The 12,144-nt window shown below is 37.7% G+C and overlaps 1 protein-coding gene across 4 annotated transcripts in view; it reads right to left on the bottom strand.

Annotated features, from left to right (window-relative positions):
- The window catches only part of LOC135111778 (transcription factor elt-3-like), a 261,683-nt gene that overhangs the window by 91,169 nt on the left and 158,370 nt on the right, over nt 1-12,144 (bottom strand). For 3 of the 4 annotated variants that reach the window (XM_064025503.1, XM_064025492.1, XM_064025496.1), the window contains exon 9: nt 7,615-7,776. In XM_064025503.1, the coding sequence (XP_063881573.1) occupies nt 7,615-7,776 (162 nt within the window). Of the gene's footprint in view, nt 1-4,521; nt 4,666-7,614; nt 7,777-12,144 lie in introns of those variants that run through there. The other variant, XM_064025509.1, reaches the window with a different exon arrangement.

The following is a 12,144-nucleotide window of genomic DNA, read 5'->3' as shown; positions in this document are numbered from 1 at the left end:
ACTGGTCAACTCTTGCATTAGAGAGGTGAACAGAATAGGGGTGAGAAAAAGAAGAAAGTCTTGTGCAGTGAGGCCATGGGAAGGGTGGAGGCATGCAGTTAGTAAGATCAGAAGAGCAGTTAGCATGAAAATAGCAGTACAAGATAGCCAGATGCAGCATTGCAGCGATGAGAAAGAGGCTGAAGACAGTCAAGAGGAGATGATGAGATGAAAAGCTTTTGATTCCAGCCTGTCTAAAAGAGTGGTATGAATGGAATCCCCCCTTCCATGTGAACCATACTCCATACAGTGGTTGTGCAAACGGTGCACACATGTTTAAAGAGAAACTGGATAAATAAGGTTATAGAGACAGGACAAAATGAGCTTTGGCTCGTGCCCTGTACAATACAACTAGGTAAATACACACACTTGCCAAAATACAATTAAAAATGGATTTTGGTGTCATGGGCTGCAATTGCATTCCACAGGTAGCTTTATTTCATGCCTTATTTACATATTCTGCCTCCTAATGTCTGGATGCAGTGATTCTTATATGTGTGTGTCTTATTTACATATTCTGCCTCATAATGTCTGGATGCAATGATTCTTATATGTGTCATCAATAACACTAAAGAAAGAATCAGGAATCCTGCAGCTTATATAATGCATTTGTCTCATCATAATATCCATCAGAGAGAGAGAGAGAGAGAGAGAGAGAGAGAGAGAGAGAGAGAGAGAGAGAGAGAGAGAGAGAGAGAGAGAGAGAGAGAGAGAGAGAGAGAGAGAGAGAGAGAGAATAAATCTGAAGATGCCGTATAGTGAGTGAGCCTCAAGGGTTTTGGCTGATGGTCAGCTGTGTTGTACTGAAGTTATGGCCTTTATCTAATCTTATTGCCTACAGTGCAACTCCCTAGTGCAGTGGTTCTCAAACTGTGTTCCACGGGATCCCAGGGTTCCATGAAGACCTTTCAAGGTCTTCCGTGGCAAAAACTTAAACACACTTGACAAAAGCTTACTTTTATTTATTTACAATTTCATATGAACAGGAATGGATAAAATTAAACATGAAAGAGATGAAATCATTTGCATTTTAAGAGAGAGAGAGAGAGAGAGAGAGAGAGAGAGAGAGAGAGAGAGAGAGAGAGAGAGAGAGAGAGAGAGAGAGACTGACTGATCGACAGTACATGAAGTGTACACGTCCGTTCAGCATCTGTACGTGTCCCAGTCCTATCCCTGGCTCGTACTAGCCAGTACAACCGTGGGCCTCATGAGATGCGTATTGCACTGTGTTCGTGTTGTTTATTGCATTATCAAATTTTTAAGATGGAAAATTGGTTGAAATACCACACCTTATGGCCAAAGTTGCAAGGTGATAAACTTCATAACACATCTACTGTTTCTACTGTGAGTAGAGAGCATGCTAAACAGACAGATGAAGCTAGTGATGAAACACAATCCCTGCATGAACTACATACTTCTACTTCTGTAACACAAGAATCAAGAGCTAGTAAATCAGGTACTGGTAATTAAAGAAGCACAAGTTTGGTGACAGTTACATTAAATTTGGTTTCATGTCAGTTAGAGACAAAAATGCTCCTGATGTGTTGAACATAATCAAATTTTGGCTAATATTAGCTTGGATCCTGCAAAATTGAGGAGGCACCTTGAAACCAGACACCCACAGTTAGTTAACACAGTGATTATTTTGTAAGAAAATGAGATCAATTAAAGAAAGGTATTGTTTCCATCAAGAAATTTGCTTACCAAGACAATAAAAAGGCACTTGAAGCCTCATACTGCGTAATTTATCACATTGCTAGGGCTGGTGAAGCTCACACAATTGCAGAATCTTTACTAAAACCATGCATGAAAGATGTGCTTTCCTGTATGTTAGAAGAGATATGGTGTGATCTGACACTGTCAAATCACACCATATCATGCCAAATGAAAGATACAGCAGATAATTGTGAAATGGAGTTAATAAATCACATAAAATCAAGTCCAGTGGGCTTCACCATTCAGCTGGATGAATTGACTGATGTTGCAAGTTTAGCTGTCCTTGTATTTGTACGATATGTGTCAGATGAGTCTGTTCATGAAGATCTGGTGTTGTGCCAAACTCTCAAGACAACCACAAGAGGTGAAGTGGTACCCGGAATTAGCAAAACGAGCAATGAAACATCTCATACACTTTGCAACAACATATATGTGTGAAGTAGCTTTCTCCCATTACACTGCAACCAAAAACAACTACCAGAGCAAGTTGGATGCAGCACCTGATATGCGTACGCAGTTAACAAACATAGTTCCAGACTTTCATGGTCTCTGTTGCCAAAAACAAGCTCACCTATCACATTAAGAAATGTAATAATTATGTTTCTGAGTAGTGAGCTTTGTATTTTCATATTTAAATCATGTGTGTGTGTGTGTTTACCTAGTTGTGCTTTATGGGAAAAGAGCTATGCTCATGCTGCCCCATCTCCATATCTTTTAATATCCAACTTAGCCTTGAATCCATGTATACTTTCTGCATTTACTATCTCCTCATCCAGACTGTTCCATACATCAATACTTCTATATGGGGAACTATACTTTTAGATGTCTCTTCTACAAGCACTCCTCTTCAGCCTCTTCCCATGTCCTCTAGTGTCCTGTGTATCCCAGACCATTAAGTCACTCCGGTCCATGTCCTCTACTCCCTCATATGCTTTATATATCACAATCAAGTCTCCCCTTTCTCTCCTCTATTCCTATGTAGGTAGATGTAGCCTTTACAGTCTCTCTTCATATGATAAATTCCTGATAGCTGGTACCATCTTCATAGCTGCTCTCTGAACTCTCTCCAACTTCCTTATATCCTTTTTCTTGTATGGCAACCACACTACTGCTGCATATTCTAATCTAGGTCTTATCAGTGACATGATCATCTTCCTGCTCATCCCTTCATCCATATATACAAAGGCAAGTCTTATTCTTCTCAACAAGTTATAGGTTTTTCCTGTAATTTTGCTAATGTGTCTCTCCGGGGTCAGGTTCCCAGTCACTGTAACACCGAGATCTTTTTCCTCTTCTGCTCCCCTCAACCTTACACCATACAACACATAATTTACTTTTACTCTTCTTGTACTTTTTCCAAATTCTATTACCTTACACTTCTTTAAATTAAATTCCATTTCCCATCTATAACTCCACTCTGATATCTTGTTCAGGTCTTCTTGTAACGTTCCACAGTCCCCTGCACTCTCAACTTTCTTCAGCAACTTTGCATCATCCACAAAAAGGCTCATGTAGCTGTTCACACTCTCTGTCATATCATTCATATAGACATGACTGGTGCAAATACTGAGCCTTGGGGTACTCCACTTATGACTTCCCTCCATGATGATTTTTGATCTTTTACCACTGTTCTCATTTCTCTGTTTGTCAAGAAATTTTCCATCTCAGCAGGCGCCCCCTTAGCCCACCATTATGCTTCAATTTCCACAACAATTTCCTGTGTGGCACTTTATCAAAGGCCTTCTTCAGGTCTAAATAAACACAATCAGCCCATCCATCTCTTTCTTGCATTATATCCACCACTCTAGAATAAAAACTCAGTAAGTTTATAACACACGATCTCCTCCTAAATCCAAATTGTTGCTTTATTATCACTTCATTTCCTTCTAGGTACTGCATCCATTTATCCTTCACCAATCTTTTACACATTTTGCACACCACACTTGTTAGAGACACAGGTCTATAGTTTAAGGGCTCCTCTTTACTACCACCTTTGTAGATTGGCACTATGTTGGCTCTCTTCCATTCAATTGGGACTCTGGTTTCAATTAGGGAGCTTTCAATAATATTATGTATTACCCATGTCAACTGCTGATTGCACTCTTTTAGTATCCATCCTGACACTTCATCAGGTCCAGGGGGCTTCCTAACGTCTAGTCCCTCCATCTGTTTCTGGATGTCCTCTTCAGTCACTTGGATTTCCCCCAGCCCCATTTCTTTACTCATCTCACTCTGCCACACAAATGTTTTCTCTTTTGTGAATACTGATTGAAAGCTCTTGTTCATTATCTCTACCAATTCAACTGGATCCTCACACATTTGACCATTCACCTTCAATCTGCTTATTCCTTCTCTATTTTTCATTTTGCTGTTCACATATCTGAAGAACAGTTTTGGTTACTCTTTGCATTTGTCCATAACATCTTTCTCATAATTTTTCCTTTCTTCTCTAATAACCCTTACATATTCATTTCTTGTAGTTGTGTAGTTTTGCCATAGCTCCTGTGTATTTTTCCTTCGCCATCTATTTTATGCCATTTCTCTCTCCTCCCTAGCTATTTCACATATTCTATTATACCAGTCTTGTGTGTGTGTGTGTGTGTGTGTGTGTGTGTGTGTGTGTGTGTGTGTGTGTGATGGGGGAAGGTTTCACCTACATGGAGATTTCCATGTATATTGGGTGAGGGGGTCGTATGAGGGGTTCCTCCATATGCCAGGAAGTGTGAAAAGGGTTCCATAAGTTTGAAAAGTTTGGGAACCACTGTCCAAGTGCATTCCTCATAAGCTCTATCACATGTAAAATGTCCCCAAGGGCAGGCAGAACTCTCTTGATCAGCTGAGCATCACTGTAATCTCATAGGATGCCTCTCCTTTGCCAAAAATTGAGGCCTTGGGCTGTCATCTTGTGGCCTGAAAGTAATTTTAGGTGCTTAGGAGTACTTCTCACTCCTAGCCGCTAAGTCTTTTAGGTCTTAAAAGCGATTATGTATTACTTTTAAGGAACTTTTAGCAGTAAAAGTAAAACTGGTCACTAAAAGTACTTTTAGCCTGTTAAAAATTTTTATGTATACAAGCCCAGTAGAGTGGCCTAGACGGAACCCATACTGGCAATTAGATAGAAAATTGTGAAATGGTTCATGTTTAAGAATGTTCCTGCTGAGGATAGATTCATCAGAGAGACTCATTATCACTGTTGAGTTGATGTGTAGCTGACCCCAGATATATCCTATTCCCACATAACAGGAATGTGTGAGAAAGGAAGGTGGGATTTTTTTTATAATTACACTATACTAGAATACAGTTATAATAACTAGGAATTTTTCTTTTGCTTAGTAGTTCTTCAGATTACACTATTTGATTATTCCACTTACAGTATTGTCCCTCACATTAAACTAGAATCTGGATACTTGTGGTGAGCCATCATCTAGCAATGATAGCACTGTTGAGTAGTAAAACTATTACGACCATTAGTCCATGTTTAAACTGAGATTGTGGTTTTCTGATGAGTCATAAACTATAAAGCTTGTTATAAACTATAAAGAATTTCTTTGTAAAAGATGATTATTACATCAACAAATAAAAGAGATAGTGCTGTTATAAATAATCACAGTGAAATCTTCATTAATTATCACACACATGTTTTCTACTTACTTCGTTCTTTTGTGTATATTATGCTTTTTTTGCACACAGAAATTATACTCAGATTTTCCAAAGCTTTCATATGGAGTATAGGTCAATGCTTGTGGTGTAAACTGAGCCAAAACTGAGCTATGGTTTGCCTCAACTTCTCAGGAATTGGGATAACCAGTAGTCATGCTTCTCTCAAAAAATTTATGATGTTCATACAAATTGGGAACTGAACAATACAGTTACATACAGGATTCATTCAGCTGTTTAACAGAGTACAATACAGACTGATCAAATGATTCTTCATGGCACAAAATTATATCAGATAAGAAATGGCTGGTATGAAATATGAAAGTGGCACACACCTGCAGAACTCTATATACAGGCTTGCATGTAGTTTGAAGTGTCCAGCATTAAGAAATTAACAGGATCCTATGTGCTCAGAAGTGAAATTTTGCATATTTCCACATTAAATGGTGGAGAGATCACACACAAGTATGGATAGGGTACATGTCCACTGCAAAAGTGTCAGTGACACCAACTTGTAGAGGAGGTCCTAACAATGACGAAATTGAGGGATGCAGGAGTGGTTGTGTTTGGTAGTGCCTCCCAGTACCTCATACCAAATGTCTATGATGCACCAAGTTCACCATACCCTAACGAGGGGGAGCAACAGTATTGGGGACTTTAAGCGACAATATCCCCCACTGCCACAAATGGACCTAGAAAAAAGATGTCTCCCACTCTCTGTTGGAAATCCTTTAGTTAGTATTCAGAAAATGCTGAAGGTGTCTTTCAACAAGCTGTGTCCAGGATGGAGGCAATCAATTAATTCCTCCAAATTAAAAGAGAAGTCGCAATGCCCTGTATGTCATGTGTGCTCACCCTGAGTCTATGACACAGGTCCTCAGGCAGAGACTCATAGGACACTTAGATTGTCTCCTGGAGAAAGAACGACAGAGCAACCTTGGAGAAAGGTTTCATCTGATCCCTAACTAACACAAAGAGGTGTCTATTATTCTTAGCTATAGACAGAGTCCAGATGTGACATGAAAGATGTTCCTAATCCTCTAAGCTAACCAAGGAGGAGAGGTTCCACAGATGAAATTCCCTAGCATTACATTTTCAGAACGTAACCAAATCTTATAACAAGGGAGCAGTGTACAGTAGCTGTTCCTCACTTATATTCACAGCCAACTTTTTCTTGGTAAGCATGAATACTGTTTTATACTGCTTTATGGTGGTATGGCTGAAGTGAAACTCGAGGCTGACAGACTTCTCTTGAAAACAAACATCCTCATGGGTAGCAACAAGAGGACTCATATAACATAATGTATATCACCATATCACACATTGCTTATATAAAAATATAAGCCACAGAATATTTACTAGCATAGCAATGTATATAAAAGGCATTATTCCTCTAGTTTTCAAAACAGTGTGATTTACATGATTATCAAGAATACAAGGAGCACTCTCTCAGAGAAAAGGAGCAGAAGAGAGTGTCTGATAATATCACCGAGAGGAAGCAGTCACCAAAAGATGTTTAGCACAAGAGGGAAGGGGTTGTTTGATAATCCTGTTGTTAATGTTTTAAATGCAAATATTGCATAAAGTTCAAATATCTGGCAGAAAATAAACAAAAATATACCTACAACACAAAATCTAAGGTGAAAGTCATAGATAAAAAAAATAATCTAGGTTCTTTAAATAGAACTTATTCACATGGAAATAAAATCATTGTGGGGCATTCTGCAATAAAACATGACCAAATTTGATACCTTATAACATTTTCTTTATATTTTAACTATTATCATTTTTTCAGTGCCTAAACCAGTGACAGAGATAACCAATAACTTTATGATGAAGCAAAAGCTTTTCCAAAAAACACCAATAAGTTTCTTTTTCACAAAACTTCCACATAAAATAGCACTGCATCTTAAGTAAAAGTGCATCTTATCCATCAGCAAATATATTTTGCCATGGTGCAGTCAAGATAATGCTTTTCTGAGAACAGTGAGAAGATGTAATTTATCATGTCACAAACTTAAGGTGAGGGTACCATTTTATGAGAATAGTGAAAGGAATGATAGTGCATCATACCACCAACTCTGTAATTTCGCTATGAAAATAATATACTTAATTTTGGCAATTTATTTTATTTCCTGCAAGTTGCATCAGCAAAAAAAGAAGTTACTTTAAAATACACTAGATATGAAAGTATTTACTCACCATTGATAGCCTGATCCAGATGATCAGTAGCACTATTGTTTGCTTCCTTTTTCTTCTTAGGATTTCTCCTTCGTGTCATGGGAGCAGTGCGGAAGAGGTGGCTAGGTCGATTAACTCCATGTAGTTTGAAGTATAAGCCACATGCATTGCAGACTATCTCACCTGAATGAAAATAAAGGATATCTGTAAGTAACTGAGTATGTATTCATATATGTAATTAGTAGTTCAACATAATATTCCTCATAATAAATTAATAAATTCCCTCTTGCAACTCATTAGCATTTGTTCTGAACTCCTACAATATAAGATTAACAAACCCACTATATGATTTCCATCATAGCAAATTATCATGGTAGTATCTGAAACTTATTACCATTGCATGGACAACAATTAGTTCTAAAATAAGAAAAGTAAGAGAATTCCTTGGTGGCATTAACCTGAAAAGGTAAATATATAAAACTTACAACATTTTAATGAAAAAAAAAAAAAAAAAAAAAAAAAAATGGAGAGGCAACAAGAGATGAGAGAACACATCAAAGGGAGAGATATAGATGGAACAGACAAAAGAATTAACTTTTAAGTACTAGTTGATAAAGATCTGACCATTACCCTTCACACTCCTTCATTTCATAAACTACCATTTGATAAACAAATCTGTCTTGTAACCTGCAGTTTTGAGCTTATCTTTAAATTGTAAAGCATTTTCTCATAAATGGGTGAGTGAATTTTCCCAGCCTACATTCACCAATTCATTGTAATGCTGTTATTTCCCTTACATTGTGCTGTAATTACTCTTGTGGTTATCCACTCTCCTGTAAGTTGTGGTTTCTCTAAAATATGTCTTGAAAATCTACCATGCATCCAGGAGGGTGAAGGTTATGCTTTTCATAGTTCTATCCTAACTCCAGAGGAAAGTTATTTATGCTAGTAATCTGAACTACTGTATATGACCTCTCATACTTTATTAAAATAGTAAATAAAAAAAAAAATTATTTTCAAATTTCTAATCCTTCTATTGATGCTGTTGCAATCTCCTGTCAATACCTACTCTTCCAATTCCTCTTCAGGATCCCCCAAAGCTGAAGTGCCTCTAGTATTTTGCCTCTAGTACTTTTGGGGGGAGGGGGGGGACCTTAAGGAAGCATTATTCTGATCTTACTTGAAATAACTATTGCTTCTACGACAGAGATCCATCTCTGTGCTGAGCACATAAGAGAGGTAGGTGATAGTGTCTGGCATGGAGGTATACATTACTCATTCTTTCTCATCCTAAACCTTCCAAACTTTAGTTTAACTCAGCCTGTTCTTATGCTATACATGACTGAGAAGTAACCCTTAAATGGTCCTTGAGCCTTCCATCACTTGAATCTCATGCTCTTTATATTTCTGCCTGGAATAATACCATATCTGTCCTTCACTATCCAAAAACTCCTACATCAATAGAAAATGTTAAAATGTTTGCAATCTAAACCCCCTTGTGACTTCTGACAGATTGTGAAAAAAAAAAATCTCTAATAACTTTCCTTTCTCATCTTTCCCTCCTTAATTCCAACCTGATGGCACCACTACCATCTCATCTATCTCTAAAGCTGAACTCTTCAGTCAAACCTTTGGTAAGAACTCTACCTTGGATGATTTAGGGATTATTTACCCTCTCCTCCACCCTCTAATTATTTCATGCTACCAATCAAGATCCTTCACAATGATGTTTTCTATGCCCTTGGAAGGCTTATGGACCAGATGGGGTACCTCCTTAATTTACACAGCTTCCACATAGCTTCCACATAGCAAGCATTACTCACATGCATTCACTGTAGTGTGGCTTGCACAGAATTACATTAAGTGTGAAACAGCCTTAAATATTCACACACATACTGTCTTTTTTTTTGTGGTATGGTTGCATCATATCAGTGGTTGTATGGCTGGGTGCAGTTATGCAATTTGATGTCATTTTGTGTGATATGACTTTGGTATGGGCTGCTGTGTAGTTCTTGTGATGAAAGTGATATGTCATGTGGCTGGGAGTGAAATAGATTGTTGAATGATTGGTTATGGTATGGACTGTTGTGTAGTTGATGTGATGTGTGCCATGGTGTGGCTTTGTATCCATGGTATAGCAGGGTGCTATATGTGGCATGGTATGGATGTGTGGTTGGGTATTAATGTGTGGCATGATGCAGAGGATGAGATGTGGATTGTGATGTGGCTTTGTGTGGTATGGGTTGTTCTGTGGTTAGTTGTGATGTCCAGTGTGAAGTAAATGTATGGCATAAGTGGCTGTGATATGAGTTGTGTGGCTGAGTGTGATATGGCTTTGTGTGGTGTGGCAAATTTTTTTGTAGTAATTAGAGTTGTTTTTATTAGGGAAGACTGATTTTATAAGATTAAATGTAACAATATATTCTTGGTAAAACAGATAAACTTCACTCTTGTCAATATGTGATTACATAATAACTGATGGCCTTAAGGACATATCCAAGAACATTGTTGGCCCTCAAAATCAGCTCAGTCTAACATCTCATGTTTTATATATATATATATATATATATATATATATATATATATATATATATATATATATATATATATATATATATATATATATATATATATATATATATATTGTATTCTTACAACCAGGTTCAGCCTCTCTCACAGCTGCCGCTAACTTAGGTGCAGGGTACAAATACAACAAATCAAACAACTACTAGTCATCTACAACTATCAAATCTCTGAGGCTGCCACCCTGTTTCACTCATCCACAGGGAAGGGAGTATAATAAACACAAACTTAATCCTCCAAGCTGGAAAGAATCAATAAGCCATGTTCTAGGGCACAAACAGTAACAAACAGTAAAGACAATGTACACACAGGATAAGGGTAATTATACCTCACAGGCCCTCAGCAATAAAACCACCCACTGTCCAACAAAAATATTACTCACTCTGGCCAAGTGATTACAGTCTTCCAGAAGGCAGACTCCCACCTCCTATAAAATTAGTGGAAATCCAAAAGAAAGTAAATAGCTGTAGCCTAATTCAAATACGGTATGATCTTCTAACTTTGAGCAAACACAGGTGTGAGCCTGGACATTAGTAGTATTCAAAAAACACACAACACACACACACACACACACACACACACACACACACACATGATAGAGCTACACCCAGATACTGTACTTGGCCAAAAAAAAAAAAAAAAAAAAAAAAAAAAAAAAAAATGGGTGAAGAGGATGGAGCCTGCTCCTGTCAAAATACTGGCTATAATGATATAAAAAAATGCAATAATGTGCACAGTCATTCTCCATCAAAGGAGCACCAGGAATATGAGTCCCAAACACTCTCTCATCTGATATCTGGCTTCTCCCAGATTCTGGCCTCCCATATGGCCTTATATGGAATACAATAATAATAATAATAATAATAATAATAATAATAATAATAATAATAATAATAATAATAATAATAATAATAATAATGAGATGTTATACTTCAAGCCCATCCTTAAACATACAGGAATATCCCTCCCTAAACACACCTTTGCCTGGACTCATTCAGCTTGCAGGTGCTCAAAGGAGCACCTGGAATATGAGTCCTAAACACTCTCTCATCTGATATCTGGCTTCACCCTGATTCTGGCCTCCCATATAGCCTTATATGGTATACAATAATAATAATAATAATAATAATAATAATAATAATAATAATAATAATAATAATAATAATAATAATAATAATAATAATAATAGTGAGACATTATACTTCAAGCCCACCCTTAAACATACAGTAATATCCCTCCCTAAACACACCTTCGCCTGGACTCATTCAGTATCACATCTCCACTATCTGATATCTCAATGTCTACTGTTTGAACAAAGGCAGGAATCCACGCGGCCAGGGAGGTGCGTGCAGGCCAGAACATGTGATGGGGGAGGGGGAGGAAATTGGGGATGGACAACTGGGGTGATAGGCTGTCCCGCATGCCTCACTTCACTGCTCCTCCCACATCTTGCCCTCTCTCCCAAATTAATCATTATGCTTTCAAGAAACATAGGGGCTTTATTTGGGGGCTGGGTGGAAACATATTACACACTGGGGTATATCAAATCTTCATCTACACATTCCTGCAATCTCAATTCTCAGAAAGGATTGGAAAGTTTTTTTTTTTTTTTAGAGTGTCACTGGCCATGGGGAAACAAACATGAGGAAAAAATCCCACTGAGGTGCCAGTCCTACAACGGATGTCTAGGGAATCATCGAAGGATAAGTGTTTTGAGACCTCCCTCTTGAAAGAAGAATTTGAGTCATAGGAAGGAGGAAATATAGAAGCAGGCAGGGGGTTCCATAGTTTACCAGAATAAGGAATGAATGATTGAGAATACTGGTTAACTCTTGCATTAAAGGTGGACAGAATAGGGATGAAAGAAAGTCTTGTGCAGTGAGGCCACAGGAGGTGATATTGTATTCTTTTCTTACTCTTACCAAACTCCATTACTTTACATTTACTTAAATTGAATTTCATTTGCCA

The sequence above is a fragment of the Scylla paramamosain genome, chromosome 2, assembly GCF_035594125.1.
Source record: "Scylla paramamosain isolate STU-SP2022 chromosome 2, ASM3559412v1, whole genome shotgun sequence".
In the NCBI taxonomy this organism is placed as follows: Eukaryota; Metazoa; Arthropoda; class Malacostraca; order Decapoda; family Portunidae; genus Scylla; species Scylla paramamosain.
Note: the sequence above shows the minus strand (reverse complement) of the source record. Positions and strands in the feature narration are given on the sequence as shown.